The sequence below is a fragment of the Trichechus manatus genome, unplaced genomic scaffold, assembly GCF_000243295.1.
Source record: "Trichechus manatus latirostris isolate Lorelei unplaced genomic scaffold, TriManLat1.0 scaffold00057, whole genome shotgun sequence".
Lineage (NCBI taxonomy): Eukaryota > Metazoa > Chordata > Mammalia > Sirenia > Trichechidae > Trichechus > Trichechus manatus.
This window is the reverse complement of record NW_004443993.1, coordinates 1210867-1228262: the sequence shown is the minus strand read 5'-3', so window position 1 is coordinate 1228262 and position 17396 is coordinate 1210867. Positions and strand designations below refer to the sequence as shown.

The 17396-nt window shown below is 53.6% G+C and overlaps 1 protein-coding gene across 4 annotated transcripts in view; it reads left to right on the top strand.

Moving 5' to 3' along the window:
- The window catches only part of SMARCA4 (SWI/SNF related, matrix associated, actin dependent regulator of chromatin, subfamily a, member 4), an 88145-nt gene that overhangs the window by 49469 nt on the left and 21280 nt on the right, over window positions 1-17396 (top strand). For 2 of the 4 annotated variants that reach the window (XM_004378329.2, XM_023733188.1), the window contains exons 19-28: window positions 1528-1641; window positions 2374-2481; window positions 4600-4686; window positions 5519-5565; window positions 6645-6811; window positions 9243-9406; window positions 12237-12464; window positions 12718-12816; window positions 13069-13146; window positions 13896-14114. In XM_004378329.2, the coding sequence (XP_004378386.1) occupies window positions 1528-1641; window positions 2374-2481; window positions 4600-4686; window positions 5519-5565; window positions 6645-6811; window positions 9243-9406; window positions 12237-12464; window positions 12718-12816; window positions 13069-13146; window positions 13896-14114 (1311 nt within the window). The remainder of the gene's footprint in view (window positions 1-1527; window positions 1642-2373; window positions 2482-4599; window positions 4687-5518; window positions 5566-6644; window positions 6812-9242; window positions 9407-12236; window positions 12465-12717; window positions 12817-13068; window positions 13147-13895; window positions 14115-17396) is intronic. The other 2 variants (XM_012556130.2, XM_004378330.2) reach the window with 1 other exon arrangement.

Here is a 17396-nt window from a genome sequence, read left to right as displayed (position 1 = left end):
GTCATAGTGTTTACACAGCTTGTTCAGTGACATTGGTTACATTTTTCATGGTGTGTCAACTTTCTCATTATTTCCGTTCTGGTTATTCTGTTTCCAGTAATCAAGTTTCCCTGCCCCCTTGTCTTCTCATCTTTTCTTTTGAGTAAATGTTGTCCGTTTGGTCTCATCTAGATGATTTTTTAAAGGAGCACAGCACTTATGGATGACATTGTTTATTTTACGTGCCAGTCTGTTGTTCAGCTAAAAGATGACCTCATGGAAGTTTTGGTTCAAGATTTAAAGAGTGTCTCAGGGCAGTAGTCTTGGGGAATCCTCCAATCTCAACCAGTCCAGTAAGTCTGGACTCTTGAAGAATTTGAGTTATCGTCCACATTTTATTCCCATTCTGTCAGGATTCATCTATTATGGTACTGGTCAGAACAGTACTGTTTTCTTTTTAAAGAGCGCTGTGGCTTGTGTGTCTTGATGTCTGTATAGCTGTGGACACCACCATCAGTCGAAAAAGCAAACTGGCCCAACAGTTGTCAGGGGCTAGGCCTCATCATCTTGATGAAACGCCCCACGCCGGCTCCAGGGGCTGAGCCTCACATACCGTCAGGGTTCAGGGGCGTTTTCTGTAGAAGGAGGATAAGCAGCTAGGTAGCGCCTTGTGGCAGGCGTGGTGGGTAACCAAGCCGTGCCTGCTGCACATGGCGGCTGGGCTGTACAGGCTGCTGGGAACCAGCTTCCTGCCCACTAGTGCCCAGTTCCCAGGGTCTCCTCAGGGCCAGGACCACGCCGTGTGTGCGGAGGGGCCTCTGCCGCATCACCGACCAGGTCCCCACCCTCTAAGCCAGCTTTTCCCAGAGTCTCAGCCCATTTTTAGACTTCAGGACCCGAATGCCAAGAGCTGGGAGCAGGTGCTACGGTTTCGTTTGTTTTAGAGCTGAGCCAGAGCTCTACTAAGAGATTATCAGAAGCCGGAGAGGAAAATTAAGGCATGGTCTTTCTCTCTCTCTTTTTTTTTTTTTGAACTTACTTTTTATGCAGAGTAGCAGGCACCCTGGGAAGCGATATTTCTTTCACTCAATATCCCCAGGCTGAAATGAGAGACAGTGTGGGGCTCTGTGGGGGCAGAGCCCTCCATGAGACGCTTGTGAACACAGTCCCAACAGCACTGTCTGGCATTAGTGGACATGTTGGCTGGTTCATAGACCCGCAGTTTCCCTTACTTGCGGGGACACAGGCCAGCATATGTGTGTGTCTTTTTGGGAAGGCATACGGATGTGATGCTCTGTGACCTTCAGTGCCGCATCCCAGTGGTTCCACATGAGGGTCCCTGGGCCTTGTAGCTTTCCAAAGGAAGAGGGTGCTCTCCCACGCCCCACAAAGCAGTCTGAGAACTGAGGTGCAGAGCACACACCTGCGCCCAGCAATCTTATGCACACTCCCCAGGCCAGGCAGGGCTGCTTCCGCCTCCCGGCCAGCCCCCATCTCCCCTCCACTGAAGGTCACATGTTTGTTTGTGTGTCTGGTGGGGAATGGCAGGTGGACCTGAATGAGGAGGAAACCATTCTGATTATCCGTCGTCTCCACAAAGTGCTGCGGCCCTTCCTGCTCCGACGGCTCAAGAAGGAAGTTGAGGCCCAGTTGCCCGAAAAGGTAATGTGGGCGTTTTGAGCAGAAGAGGCCCCAGTGCATTGTTGTGCCAAGTGCCTTTCCGGGTGGGTACAGCCAGGTGACTCTCCTGTGGTGCAGGGCACTGTTCTCGCCTTGGCACTCTGGAGTTGATCCAGCTACGGGGTGGCAACTCACACCCAGCCGGGTTCATAAAGCGAGGGCAGGTTTATTGGGTTAGAGTCCAAAGGACCACTTCCTGTCAGATGGCCAGAAGCCTGAGCGGGTCTTGCCCGACCACATCAGGAGGGGCTTGGAGATTCTGGGCTCCGTGTTGGTCCTGCTCCCAACACGATGGCTTTGGGTTCTCGCAGCCTACTGCAGCCTAGCCCAGGGCCCAGTCCCCACAGTGAGTGGCCTGGCAACACCCCCCCCCCCCACTTGGGCGGGGTCCAGGGCCTCTGGCCACAATCGCCCCTCTAGTCATCCTTTCCCTCTATTTCCTGGCCAACCATGGAAGGGCCTTCAGAAGGTGGCCAAGCTGCCCTTTCTGGCCTAGGAACTTTGCTCCACATCTCTCCCCTGAGGTGCCTGTCACAGCCCATCTCCTCTTGTCCCTTGGTTGTGAGGGCTCCTTGCCATCCCCATGTGCCGCCATCAGAGCACACACCCCAGGGCCAGGATGCCTCAGATGAGGCTGGCGCCCACGGCAACCCTTCAGGGCTGCTGGGCTGCAGGCAGCTTCGGCCCTGTGAGCAGCGCCCGTCTCTTCCACAGGTGGAGTACGTCATCAAGTGCGACATGTCTGCACTGCAGCGCGTGCTGTACCGGCACATGCAGGCCAAGGGCGTGCTCCTGACCGACGGCTCCGAGAAGGACAAGAAGGTGGGTGTCCAGCAGGTTCTCTTGCCTTCTTGGCAGTTATTCTGGTCGAGGCCCGATCTGGTTGTGACCGTATACCCTCATTGCCATCAAGTCAATTCTAACTCATGGTGACCCTATAGCAATCCTATAGGATGGAGCAGAACTTCCCCGTAGGGTTTCCAAGGCCGTAATCTTTACGAAAACACTGCCACAGAGAGGCTGGTGGGTTTGAACCTCCAACTCTTTGGTTAGCAGCCAAGTGCTTAACCACTGCGCCATCAGAGCTCCTTGTTGTGAACCCAAGGACATTGTGATAGCCGTGGTCGACAGCGTATCTGGGTCAGCAGAGCCAGTTGATGTGGCTGCAGAAGTGGGGGTTGATGACCCATTGGGGACACACTTGGTCTTCCAAAACCCTTCCACTGAGCTACTGTCTTGTAGACTCTTTGCCTATAAAATGCTGACTCCCGCAGGTTCTTCAGTTGGCAGTGTGGGTGGGGCCTAGTGGCAGCCCCAGCAGAGTTAGAATGTTCTAGTGAGCCCCACCTTCCCAGCTGGGAATAAGCTGCCTCAACAACCGTGGCCCCTGAGCCCCTTCACCTTGTTATTAAGTTAGATTGGAGGGGGGATTATAGTGGAGAGGAGTCAGAGACAGGTGGGCTGCTGCCTTCTGGGACCACTCTGAGGGCCCCAGTCCCCGGCTGCCCAGCCCCCTTCACCAGAACTGAAAGTGTTCTCCTGGGAATCCAGGTCCCTTGATACTGCCCACAACCCCTCCTGGAGAAGTTTGGTATGGGCCCTCTTTTTTTTTTTTTTTTTTTGTGCTTTAAGTGAAAGTTTACAGTCCAAGTCAGTTTCTCATACAAAAATTTATACACACATTGCTAAGTGACCCTGGTTGCTCTCCCTGTACTGTGACAGCACACTCCTCCTTTCCACCCTGAATTTCCCATGTCCATTCAACCAGCTCCTGACTCTCTCTGCCTTCTCATCTCTCCTCTGGACAGGAGCTGCCCGTTTAGTCTCATGTATCTACTTGAGCTAAGAAGCACACTCTTCACGAGTATCCTTTTATGTCCCATAGTCCAGTCTAATCTTTGTCTGAAGAGTTGGCTTTGGGAATGATTTCAGTTCTGGTCTAATGGAAAGTCCAGGGGCCGTGTCTTCCGGAGTTCCTCCAGTCTCAGTTAGACCATTAAGTCTGGTCTTTTTACTAGAATTTGAGTTCTGCACTCTACTTTTCTCCTGCTCCATCAGGGACTCTGTTGTGTTCCCCATCAGGGCAGTCATTGGTGGTAGCCGGGCACCATCTAGTTCTTCTGGTCTCAGGCTGATGAAGTCTCTGGTTTCTGTGGCCCTTTCTGTCTCTTGGGCTAGTATTTTCTTTATGTCTTTGGTGTTCTTCATTTTCCTTTGTTCCCGGTAGGTTGGGACCAATTTATGTATCTTAGATTGGCTGCTTGCTAGCTTTGAAGACTCCAGACGCCACTCTCCAAAGTGGGATGCAGAACATTTTCTTAACAAACTTTGTTATGCCAATTGACCTAGATACCCCTGAAACCATGGTCCCCAGCCCCAGACCCCCACCTCTGCTACTCTGTTCCTCGAAGTGTTTGGTTGTATTCAGGAAACTTCTTAGCTTTGGTTTAGCGCAGTTGTGCTGACTTCTGGTATGGGCCCTCTCTTACCTGAAGGATTGCGGCAGCGTGTCTCCTGGGTTACTTCCAGGCCATGGCATCTACCCACCCCTAGCCTTTCCTTCACCCTGTAGTCAGAGGACCTTCCTCAGTCCTCACGACTTCTCTGACAGAAATCCTCTAGTAACTCTCCATGATGCTCAGTACACAGATGGCATTGCTGCGATTGTGACCTGGCCTTAGCTCCTCTCTAGTCTTTCTTCTGTCCTACTGCCCCTGCCCCCCAAACTGCCCTTCAGCCTCCTGGTGGACCTGCTTCCCCAGGGCGCCCTCCAGGCCTCGGAGCCTCACACCAGCCATCTCCTCTCACCCGGTGGCTCAGCCACAGCAGCCCCTCCTCCCTGAAGCTCCCTTGGGACCTTCCTCCACACCTGTCCCTGTGTCACTCCCACCACACCCAAGGGCAAGTCCTGATTTGGAACCCTCTCTCTTGCTTCCCCAGGGCAAAGGGGGCACCAAGACCCTGATGAACACCATCATGCAGCTGAGGAAGATCTGCAACCACCCCTACATGTTCCAGCACATTGAGGTGAGGCCCTGAGGCGCATTACTGGGCAGTAGCAGCCGGGAGCTCTTTGGCAGCTATTCTGGCCAAGCCCCTCCTCTCCATGCTCTGGGTGGCTCGGAGATGCCTGTCTTTGCCCAGCTTCCAGGCAGAGCTAGGTTGCTTCTCCCTGGTTACTTTTTTAAAAATGGTCTCTTAATATTTTAGACAGATAATGCCTATACTCTTGTCTTTTTGGTGAGATTCTCCTTGCAAAGGCGTACTGTAAGGAATCCAGACAGTATAGGAAGAGAACGAGGCAGTGAAATGAAAGACCCTGGCAGGGGCCCCAGCCTCGGAGCCGACCACGTCGGCCTGTAGAGACTCAGTTTGCCCACCCACCGGGGCTGTGCTGCGTTTGCTCTTTGGTGTGCTGGCTCTGTCCACTTGGTGACGTGGGGCTTCCTGAGCTGGTGCACCGAGAATAACCCTGCTCTTCAGGGCAGTCTCTGGGCCACAAAAGGGGATTCTTGCTTCTGAAAAGGACACAAGCATCCATGCTTCTTGGCATAAGCTATCAGGGCATTGCAGGGCCCTGGTGCCTGTCTCGGGGAGCCCCTGTGTTCCCGCCCAGCCCTTCGAGGACCACCGTTCATGCGTTTGGGTGGGCAGGACTGCTGCGTCGTGACTCCCTTCACTGGGGGCGCGAGCATGGAGGTGTGGTGAGATGAAAACGCCGCGGTCAGTATCCATCTCTGGCCTCCGTGGGCACCGGCACAGGGACTGCATCCTTTTGGCAACAGAGGCGTGGAGTGCAGTGTGGCGCTGGGTGGCCCACTTCTGCCCCAACACTGACCCATCTCTTGTTCTATTGCAGGAGTCCTTTTCTGAGCACTTGGGGTTTACTGGCGGCATCGTCCAAGGGTGAGACACTTCCCAGTTGGGGGTTGGGGGGGAGTCCACGTGGCAGTGCTTCTCACTGCTTGCTTGGCTTTGTTTTTTTTATTCTATTTGTCTGATTTCACGGACGCTGCCGAAATTTAGAAAGTGCAGAAGAACCCAAAGAAGAGAATAAAAACCCCCCAGTGAGAGTCGGCCACCACTAACCCCGAGAGGCAGGATTCTTGAGACTGAGCTGGCCTCCAGGCCCCTCTGCAGCCTGTGCGCTCTGTGATGGTGAGAGCTTTCTCAACCGTGCTGAGCCTAAATGTTGACGTAGAGACGCTCTGTGGGTGGCCTACAAACCGCCTTGCCGTTTGGTGTTTCCTACCGTGTTGTTTTGTAAAGTGCAGCCCAGAGGTCTTCAAGCCCCTGGTGCTGAGTGGATGCTCTCTGTGGGGTTTCACCCTTGCAGACAGCTTTGCTGAAAGCATGCTTATCACTAAGACACCATATTTCCCTGGGGTATTAGACCATTTCCAAGTTCAGAGGTACTGAAAGAGCAAAGGTTTTTTCGAGGTGTGCTTTTTAACACCAGTTGTGTAACAGAGTCTCAGAGACCTGGGTGCCAGTCACCAGCCGGGTCGCTCAGTGCCCCCTGCCTCAGTTTCCACATGTTGAACAGAGGTTGTCGTCTGGAGTGAATGGAGAAGCCAGCACCGGCGCTGTGTGGACTCTCCAGTGCGAGCCTTTGCCGGAGGTCCTGTACCGAGAAGGGGGACAGGCTCGGCTTTCCTGGGCAGCCCTGTTCACACCCGCTGTCCTGGCATAATTACTAACAACGCCTCCTTCACTCTCAGAAGTGCACCAGTTGAATGGTCATTACATGGTCACCCTAGTGATGCGCCCTTGACTGAGGGTGGCTGAGTTAGTTGGGTCAGAATGGCTTTGCTGAAACTTCAGGTGAGAATCTGCTCAGAAGGCTGCTTCTGGGCCCTTGAGCCTGGTGGCCCGCCTCCTAGGTCCACTCAAGTCCATCTGGAGACGAGCTTCCTCCTTTGCCTGCCCTAAAGACGCTGCTTTAACGCTCTGTGTGTTCTCCCCTCTCTCCCCTTGCTCACCAGGTTGGACCTGTACCGAGCCTCGGGTAAATTTGAGCTTCTCGATAGGATTCTTCCCAAACTCCGAGCAACCAGCCATAAAGTGCTGCTGTTCTGTCAAATGACCTCCCTCATGACAATCATGGAAGATTATTTTGCATATCGTGGCTTCAAATACCTCAGGCTCGATGGTGAGTATGACCGAGCGGGAGATTTGTTGAGGGGCCTTGTTGTCCACTGGTGCTGAAGTGACCTGCTGGTGAGCCTCCCTCTTGAGGCAGACTGAGTCCCATGGAGCCTGATACCACAGCAGAAGTGGACATTGTAGCATGCTGAGCGTCGCAGGCTCTCGGGACTGGGAGGAAGGGAGGGTCCTGGAGGTATTGTTGCTGGAGCAGAGGCCCATGGCCTGGGAGAGTGGCCAAGCTAGAATTGAAACCCATATCATGTGGGCATAAGGAAACCCATTTTCATATAACTGAAATCCTGGGGTTGTGTCTGCTTTCAGGCACAGCTGGATCCAGGTGCACATGTGATATTGGAGGGGCTTCTGTCAGCTCTTTGCTCTACTTTTCTTGGCCCCATTCTCAGGTATCCTCGCTACCTGCTCAGTGTCCCCTGCAGAGAGGCCACCGGTCTTTCCAGCTGAGCTCTGGGAACTGGCTGTCAGTAGGTGACTGTGAGTCACATGCCCATTGCTGGAGCAGTCACAGTAGCCAGGTGGCTGGTCAGGCCTGGAGCTGGAGTTGGATTTGGCTGCACCTACACTGTGGGTGTTGAGAGCCCTGTGAGCAAGACAGGAAGCAGAGGCTGCAGGGTGAGAGCAGCAGGGCCCCAGAGAGGCCCTCGGGGCTGGCCCCAGTACCCTGTGCTCCCTCAGGGGACGAGCCACTGTGCAGAAAGGAAGGGGCTGTGTATGAGATGCTGACTGTGTTGTCCTGAGCATCTCAGGGGCGTTGTGACTTGCCAAGAAGGGCCAGGGAAGGCCCCCAACCCTCTGTTCAGGAGGGAACTAACAGGGCTTCTAGAAAAGTGAGCTTGGGAACCACTGGGTAAAGGAGGGTAAACAGGGCTGTTTTTTCCTACCCACCCTCTTAGGGCCTTTGTGTAAGCTCACGTATAAGGTGTGCCTCCATAGGGACGCCCAGCCCGGGGCCCACTGGTCCTAGTTTTCCCTGCATCTTGTGGAACTGTGGCTTCACGGACCACATACTGGTGGTTGCTGGCCTGACTGTCTTTGCCAACCCCACCCCTCCCCTGGACATGGCCTTCCTTTGGTCTGTTCTCACAGCTATGTCTAGCACCACCTTGACAACACACAAACCTCGTTGTGTGTCCCTCCCCACAGGGTGTCCTGCTGTTTCGAGACTGAAAGCATAGAGCCTGTCAAGGCCACCTGGCCTGGCCCTCATTCCGCGCCACCCCCGCCCCTGCCCAGCCACTCCAGCTGCCTCTCGCATCCTCGAGGGGCTGGGCCTCCGTGTGTGCTGTTCCCTACGTCTCTGTCACTGTCCCTCCCCCGGAGGAGAGGTGGCACCTGGGAATCTGTGTTCCCGCCCACCCCAGCTGTTGTCCGTCTGCCCGGTTTTTCCATTCTCTCCTCCGTGACTCTGTGCAGACGCGTCCTTTGCTCTGCATGGCCACTCCTCATCCATCCGCAGAATCGCACATGGTAACTGCCACGTTGGCAGAAAGTCTGCTGAGAGGACCGACGGAGGGTGGGAGCTCAGTGGACTTTGTAAGGTTGCATCTCCCCCCTCAGAGTGGGCAGACAAGGGTGCTGGCTGGGGAGGTGGACAGGTGGCCCCTCCGAACCCGGGTTGGGAGCGGCAGGTGCTGACTGACCAGCCCCCAGGGTGAGTGTAGGTGAGTGGCAGGAAGTGTTTAATTTTCATTGGTTCACTGAAAATAACCCCTGAATTTGCCAAGGGCACCCTTGGTCTGAGCTGCCAGCACTTAGATACCCCTTTGACAGGAGTCCCTGAGAGCTCCCCTGCTTGCTGCCTGCTCAAGGTTTCTGGGGGGAGACAAGTCCTCGTCATAAAGCACCTCTGCACATGCCTGTGGCCAGTTCTCCCTGGGAGCTGAGGAAGGCCCCTCTCTCGCCCCCCACAGTCAGGTTGAGGGCAGGCAGGCGCTTGTTCCCACAGTGGCTATTCATCCGCCTGTTTGGGGGAGCGCTGTGTTCAGCAGCCTCAGCTGCGGTGCCTCTGGCTGGCCCCATGGCAGAGCTGGGCAGAAAAGGAAGACGTTTTCAGGAGTCTGGTGCGAACAACAGCAGCAGTGGCGGCTGCTGTTTCCTTTCCTGGGCGTGTGTTGTATGCCACACACCCTCCGGGCCCCAGCACCCTGCCTCACAGCCCTCTGTGACAGGGAGGAGGTGCGGCCTGCCCGGGCCCAGTGAGGGACTGGAGGAGTCACAGCCAGCAGGGTACCATAAACCCCAGACACTCACTGGTCACAGTGAAGGGCCATGTGCCAACGAGTGTGGAAGGTGGAGGTGCTGATTCCCACGGCAGTATATACGCTGTCCCCGCTCTCCAGAGCAGATGCTTCCCTCTGTCCCCTCGCCGTCACCCCCCCAGGTCACCCTGCTGACACCTTTCTCCCTGTGCCCATCAGGAACCACAAAAGCAGAGGACCGGGGCATGCTGCTAAAAACCTTCAATGAGCCCGGCTCCGAGTACTTCATTTTCCTGCTCAGCACTCGTGCAGGGGGGCTTGGGCTGAACCTCCAGTCGGCCGACACTGTGATCATTTTCGACAGTGACTGGAATCCCCACCAGGTAAAGGCAGGCTGGTGCCTCAGGGAGGGGCCCGCTTGATGCTCTGCTCGGTCCTGGAGCCAGTGAGAGCAGCTTGGATTCTCCAGGGTCAGTCTTGGGGGAGAATCATGGCACACGTTTACATCACTATGCAAAGAAAGTGGAAGATGCCCCTAAACCATCAGCTGATGACAGCCACCATGTTGTGTGGGGCAAGTCCTCCCAGACCTGGTCTGTGCGCACACTTGTGGGCGGATGGTACGTGCCGTTTCCTGCCTGCTTGCGCTACTTCGCAATAACACTCGGGCCTCTGTGTCGGTCAGTATAGGGGTACAGTATTCTTAAACTCATTCTTATGCCATTAGTGGATTTGTTGTTAGGTGCCATAGAGTCGGTTCTGACTCATAGTGACCCTATAGGACGGAGTAGAACTGCCCCTGTAGAGTTTCCAAGGGTGGAATCTTAACCAGGTCTTTTCTCCCATGGAGCGGCTGGTTGGGTTTGAACTGCCAGCCTTTTGGTGTCGCTTAACCGTGGTGCCACCAGGCCTCCTCATTAATAGATGTAAAGTTTTTAATTGAGCATTTAATTTTTCATTATGTTTTGCTAGAAAAAGAATATATTCTTGTTTTTTGTATTTTAATGCAAGTAACAACATAGCTAAAGCAGGCCCCTGCCCCAATCCTGCTCTTTTCTGAACGTCTGCCTACATGTTCACACGGGTGTGCCGTTTCCACATGAGCACAGCGCGTTCCACGACTTACTCTCTGTGGGCCATCTGTCGTGAAGTTGGCTGCAAGCTGTCCCCTAATGTGGATGCCACAGACTTATTTAATCAGGCCCCCGCTGACAAACATCTGGGTTTTCAGCCTCGAGGCATTTCCAGCAGTGCCTCAGGGAGCCTTCGCGCACCTCCCTGCACACTTGAGCGAGGACACCCAACCAGTCTCCTGACAAGTGTCCCTTTAAATCTTTTTTAAATTTATTCATTATGGTGAGAACACATATACCAAAACTTTTGCCAGCACGACTTTGACATTTACAATTCAATGACGTTGATTACGTTTTTCATTTTGTGCCACCATTCTTGCTGTCCTTTTCCAAATCATTCTACCACTGTTAACGTTAACTCAAACCAAAAAACCCAAACCTGTTGCCATTTAGTCACTTTTGACTCTTAGCAACCCTATAGGAGAGAGTAGAACTGTCCCATAGGGTTTCCAAGGCTGTGATCTTTACAGAAGCACACTGCCACATCTTTCTTCCCTTGGAGCGGCTCGTGGGTTCAAACCACCAACCTTTTGAATAGCAGCCAAGTGCTTTAACCTCTGCACCATGAGGTCTCCTTAACATTAACTCAGTCTCCCCCAGAGGAACACTCTTTCCCCCTCCCTCCCACCCCTGGTAACCGCATAATGTTTGGTTTCTATATATTCCATTATTTCATGTAGGTGAGAGCATTCAGTATTTGTCCTTTTGAGACTTTCTGACTTCGCTCAGTGTGTTTTCAAGGTTTGTCCATGCTGTAGCGTGTTATCAGGACTTCCTTTGTCTTTATGGCTGAGTAGTAGTCCAGTGTGTATATACCACATTGTGTTCATCCATTCATCTGCTGGTAGACAGTTTGGTTGTTCCCACCTTTTGGCTATCATGAATAGTGCTGCAGTACACACTGGTGGACAGCTTCTGTTTGCACACCTGCCTTCACTTCTTCTGAGTATATGCCTGGGATTGGGATTGCTGGGGCATGTGGTAGTTCTGTGTTCCACTTTGTGAGGCCGTTAACTCTTGGTGGGGGCCTCCTGGATTCTGCCCCAGGTTTCACTCCCCCACGGCCTGGCAGACACTGGCATCTGCTGGGGGAATGACTGGGAGATTGCTTAGTGTCTGGTGATCAGTTGGGGGGCTCATGCCCATCTGGCCTCCTGACTCTCAGCAGACAGGGCAGAGGCTCCCGTGGAGCCATGTCCTTGCTCTGCTCCTGGACATAGGTGGGTAATGAGCTGGGGGACTGTCTCCCACCCCAGGCTCACTGCCAGTAGGGGGCACATTATCACGTGTTCATCCTGCCAGCAAGTGCACACTGGCAGAGCCTAAGCCTAGGGCTGGACGCAGGCACTGCCGTACCCACTGGGCTGCCCTTGCTACCCCTTCTGGGTGTGGATCTCAAGTTTAGGATCCTTGCTGGTGCCTAGCCTGTCCATGCAGCTTCTGGGCCCAGAGACAGGATTTCGTGGGCACCTCCTGGTTTTGTGTTGCGGGGGATGATAACAGTAGGACTCGTAGCCACGGCTCCCCTATAACGAGAGCTTTCTCTGCACCAGGCACTGGGCTGAGGACCCAAAACCCAGGCCCTCGTTTAATTAGCACCATGGTCGCGAGAGGTCCTCGAGTCACCAGAGTGAGTCCTGAGGCTCAGAGGTGAAGGCCTGGGCCACACGGCAAGGGTGTGGCAGGGCCGGTAACCAAACCTGGCATCACCCTGATGTTGCTTTGCTTTGTCCGAGACCTGTAACTTTGCCCTCAGTTCTGATGACACCTTGTGCAGCCGTGACGGTCACTGCTGGTGAAAATGACCCCCAGGGTCGCCCTGAAATGCCACGCTTTCTTCCCAAGTATCTGTCAAATCCCAGCAAGGTAGAAAGTGACACCCCATGGACAAATGGAGGCATGGGCTCCAGGTCGTGTCCCAAAATGACAGCCCAGTCCTTGAATGTCACACAGCTTCTGGTTGGGGCGGGCGCACGAGAATGAGGAGGCCCCCGTGTGTCTTAGCGGCACCGAGAGATCGACTTCTGCCTTGAAGATCTAAAGGTGCTAACTTGGAACTGACTGCTGTCTCATCCCCCAGGACCTGCAGGCGCAGGACCGAGCCCACCGCATCGGGCAGCAGAACGAGGTGCGGGTGCTCCGCCTCTGCACGGTCAACAGTGTGGAGGAGAAGATTCTGGCCGCCGCCAAGTACAAGCTCAATGTCGACCAGAAGGTGATCCAGGCCGGCATGTTCGACCAGAAGTCCTCCAGCCACGAGCGGCGTGCGTTCCTGCAGGCCATCCTCGAGCACGAGGAGCAGGACGAGGTGAGGACGGCCCCGGCCTCGCCGCCCCCTCCCCGGCGTGAGTGGTGGACGCATGAGCGGCTTTCATTTTTGTTTTTTTACCTTTTTTGCACTCTTATTTTTTTTGCATCCCTTTGGAGTAAAGGGAGTGTGGGCTGAAAGGAAAGAGGATGAGTACTTGCTTTTTCTTTGAAGTGGTTTTTTTTTTCTAAACTGCTGGTGAAAGATGCCGGATTGACAGCCCTGGAGACTGAAGTCCTCTATTTATCCACAGAGCAGACACTGCAGCACGGGCAGCGGCAGTGCCAGCTTCGCCCACACTGCCCCTCCGCCAGCGGGCGTCAACCCCGACTTGGAGGAGCCACCTCTAAAGGTGAGAGGGGTAGTTCAGTCTCCATGCCCATTCAATCCTCGGCTTCTCGGCTGAGACGGCCAGCAAGGGGCCTGGTCCCACGGAGCGTGCGTGTGCGTGTGCGTGTGTGCCTCTCGCTGCGAGTGGTCCTCTCCACCGCGGCCGGACTGGGACGGCAGGCTCATTTCCCATGGACGCCGCCGCTCGCCTCCGAGCACGGCCGCCGCCCGCCCTGGCTCTCCACAGTCAAATTAAACGTTTGACGTCTTGTAGGAAGAAGACGAAGTCCCCGATGATGAAACCGTCAACCAAATGATTGCCCGGCACGAAGAGGAGTTTGATCTGTTCATGGTGAGTGCCGCCGGGGCCTGTGGGCCGCATCTCTCTGCACACGTTGAACTCTGCTCAGTATCCCGCCGTGTACAGGGGCTTCGAGGTGTTGTGTGCCCACACTGCTCACATCAAAAACCAACAGTCACTGGGTTGGGCAGCTCTCTGTGCAGCCCCGTCAGGCCGCCTAACTGACATGCCCTTCTTCCCAGACCTTCTATGTGTGTTTTAGGGAGGGTGGGACCCACACCACACCACCCCATTTCGTTTGTGTGACCCTCATACCAGCCAGTCCTGCTGACTGCCCATCCTCCCATATCTGTTTTTTGGTGGAACCTCAAAGGCTCCCTTTCAGAGGGAATTAACTCTGTCCAAGGCCAACGGGCTGTAGAGAGCCTCGGTCACACACTCCCCCTGCCTCTGAGCTGGAAGCATATGACAGCAGGAAGTTGGGGCAGAGGGCCGCCACCCCTTGGCACTCGTCTCCACTGGGCTGGCGGCCCCTTTTCTGTGCCCTTCACGTGTTTCCCACTTAGCCTCTGAAGCAGAGCCCTGCCCTAGCCCAAGTCTGAACGGAGGAGCCACCACAAAACCGCAGCTGCTCTCTAACTGGTGTTGCAGCACGGGCCCTGTGCGTGGAGAAATAGCCCCTCGTGGGCCTTTTGTGTCCCTCCACCAGGGCACACCTATGTCCGCACGCACGCCCCCCCGGCTCTACCCTGTGGTGACACCTCTCTCCCTCTGTCCTCGTCCTCCCCGCACACACCCAGCGCATGGACCTCGACCGCCGGCGTGAGGAGGCCCGCAACCCGAAGCGGAAGCCGCGCCTGATGGAGGAGGACGAGCTCCCCTCGTGGATCATCAAGGATGACGCCGAGGTGGAGCGGCTGACCTGCGAGGAGGAGGAGGAGAAGATGTTCGGCCGCGGCTCCCGCCACCGCAAGGAGGTGGACTACAGCGACTCGCTGACTGAGAAGCAGTGGCTCAAGGTACATGGTGGAGAGGGCCGGAGCCTCCAGGCCTGGCGGTGGCCAGCTTGGACCAGGGAGGGCGCCGCAGCTGTGACTCACTCGGGGCCTTGTTCCGAAGCCTGGTCGGTTCTCATTAGCAGCAGCAAGCTTTCTGATGGGGGTCAGGGTTTCGCCGTTCCTCCTGACTCTAGGTCTGAACACGAGGGGGCCCACCCCATTCACCAGATAGCTCAGAGCCTGCTGGTGGGTACGGCTGGCCTTTTGAGCGTGAGGGTTAGCCTCTTTATAAGGTTAAAAAAAAGTTGCCGATCTCAACACAGTGCTGAAATTTGGAGTATCTGTCGATAGGAAAAGCACTATGATAAATGATTGTTAATTGAGTCTCCTTGTTAACGGGTGGGAAGCGCTGACTTAGTTAGGGTCAGGCAGCCCTGCTGGGAGGGCCGGCTAAGCCCTGGCCAAGCCCATTGTCCCCTCCAGGAGTGGGCTCCTTGCCCAGCTGTTGGCGACAGAAGGAGGAGCCCTTGCCGGAGGGTGCACGGAGCTTCCGATTGCTGAGGTGACGGGTGCCCGTTTTCAGCAGGCGTGGCAGCAGTTGAGGCAGAGCTGTGGGCGCCTCAAGTGCCCTGTCTGATTCGGCCTCCTTCCCGCCTCCCACCCCTGCTGAGGACACCCTGGCTCAGTCCTCGTGCCAGGGAAGCCCGTTTGCCCAGTAGATGCTTCTTGTGCCTGCACGAGTGTCTGGCCCTGTGGTTAGCACTGAGATGACAGTGACACGTCAGGCCCTTCCCCTCCCTGGGGGCTCTGCATGCAGAGGGGAGGATTGAGAAGCCCATCCTGGAGGAAGCAGTGAGCTTGTGTTGGGAATTTGCACGATTGTGGAGGTGGTTGCACAGCATGATGAATGCCATCGATGTTACTGAATTGTACACCTGAGAGACATTGAATTGGCAACTGTGTTGCACGTTTTTACAACAATAAAATAAAATTTTACTGTTTTAGTAAAAAAGAAAGAAAGAAAATCCGACCCTGATATTGTTTCATAAAACATCGTGAAGTAACACATCTGAGGAGGCAGGTGGTGGCTTTCAGCCACACCCAGGAATGAGTGAGCCTGGACCCTCTGGGCGGACACCTGGGGGTTCTCCTTGGTTAGCTGCAGGCTCCTGGGCCTGTGTGGCGGAGCAGCCCAGGTTCCCTCCTGGAAACTCAGAACACTCGACTTGTAAGCTCACCCCGCTGAGCTGTGCACAGGAAGCACACCAGGGAACCAGACAAAACTCAGGGTGGGCCACCCTATTCCCCAGCCATCAGCCCCTTGTCAAGCCAAACACTCTGGGGACAAGAAGAGAAGCCCTGGGAAGAGAGGGAACGTAGCCCTGCCCGGCCCACACGTGTGAGGGCACAGCCCTCGTGGGAGCCGCCGCCCTGCGTCACGCGGCAGCAGGCGCCTGTTAACACAGAGCAGCCCACGTGCAGATGCTGTGTGCACGTTTCCTTTTTTGTAATAGCTCTATTGAGATGTAATTTACATACCATACAATTCACCTTTTTAAACTGTACAGTTCATCGGTTTTTAGTGTATTCACAGAGTTGTGCAGCCATCACCACAATCAATTTTAGAACGTTTTCGTCAACCCTAAAAGGAGCCTCCCTCCCTCCAGCCCCAGACATCTGTTGTCGTTGCTGTTTTTTGGTGGAGTTGTATCAGTTCCAGCTTATAGCGACCCCATGTGACAGAGTAGAACTGCCCCTAAGGTTCCTTTCCTAGGCTGTAATCTTTACGGAAGCAGATCACCAGGTCTTTTCTCCCTCGGAGCCGCTGGGTAGGATCAAGCCGCCAGCCTTTCTGTTAGCAGCCAAGCACTTCTGTCTCTATGTAGTTCTGCCTTTTCTGGACATTCATGTAGAAGGAATACAACATGTGGTCCTTCATGACTGGCTTCTTCGCTCAACATAATGTTTTTGAGGTTCATCTGTGTAGTGGCATGTATCACTACTTTGTTCCTTTTTGTTACCAAATGATATTCCATTTTATAGAGAGACCGCATTTTGTTTTTCCATTCATCAGTTGATAGACATTTGGGTCATTTCTACTTTTTGGCTGTTTTGAATAATACCGCTTTCAACATTTGTGTACAAGTTTCTGTGTGGACTAATGTTTTCATTTCTCTTGGGTAGCTACCTAGGAGCAGAATTGCTAGGTCGGATGATAACTCTGTGTTTAACCTTATAAGGAACTACCAGACTGTTTTCCAAAGTGGCTGCACCATTTTACATTCCCACCAATTTCCAATTTCTTCACATTCTCGCCAACACTTCTTATTGTCTGTCTTTTTGATTATCGCCATTCTCGTGGGTATGAGAAGGAGCCCTCATGGCACAGTGGTAAAGTGCTTGGCTGCTAGTAAACAAAAAGATCAGTGGTTTGAACCCACAGCTGCTCCATGGGAGAAAGATCTGGCAGTGTGCTTCCATAAACATTACAACCTTGGAAACCCTAAGGGACAGTTCTGCTGTGTCCTGTAGGGTGCTGTGAGTCAGCAAAGGGTTTAGTGGGTGTGATGTGGTATCTCATTGTGGTTTTGATTTGCATTTTCTTGATAACTACTGGGAGCCCTGGTGGCGTAGTGGTTAAGAGAGCTCACCTGCTAACCAAAAGATTGGCAGTTCGAATCCACCAGCTGCTTCTTGGAAACCCTAGGGGGCAGTTCTCTTCTGTCCTACAGGGTCACTATGAGGTGGAGTTGACTCAATGTCAGCGGTTTTTTTTTCTTTTTTGGATAACTAATGATGTTGAACATCTTTCCATGTGCTTATTGGCCATTTGTATGTCTTCTTTAGAGAAATGTCTATTCAGATCCTTTGTCCATTTTTTAATGGGTTGTCTTTTTGTTACTGAGTTGTAAGAGTTGTTTATAAGTCTCTTATCAGATACATGATTTGCACATATTTACCAATATTTTCTCCCATTCTGTGGGTTGTCTTTTCACTCTCTTGATGGTGTCCTTCGAAGCACGAATGTTTTTCATTTTGATGAAATTCAGTTATCTGGTTTTCTTTTGTTGCTTGTGCTTTATGTGTCGTATCTAAGAATTTGTTGCCAAATCCAAGGTCACGAAGATTTACCTGTTTTCTTCTAAGAATTGTATAATTTTAGCTCTTGCATTTAGTTCTGTGATCCATTTTGAGTTAATTTTTAATATGGTGTGAGATATGAGTCCAACTTCATTCTTTGTCATGTGAAAATCCAGTTGCCTCATTACTATTTGTTAAAAAGACCATGGTTTCCCTGTTGAG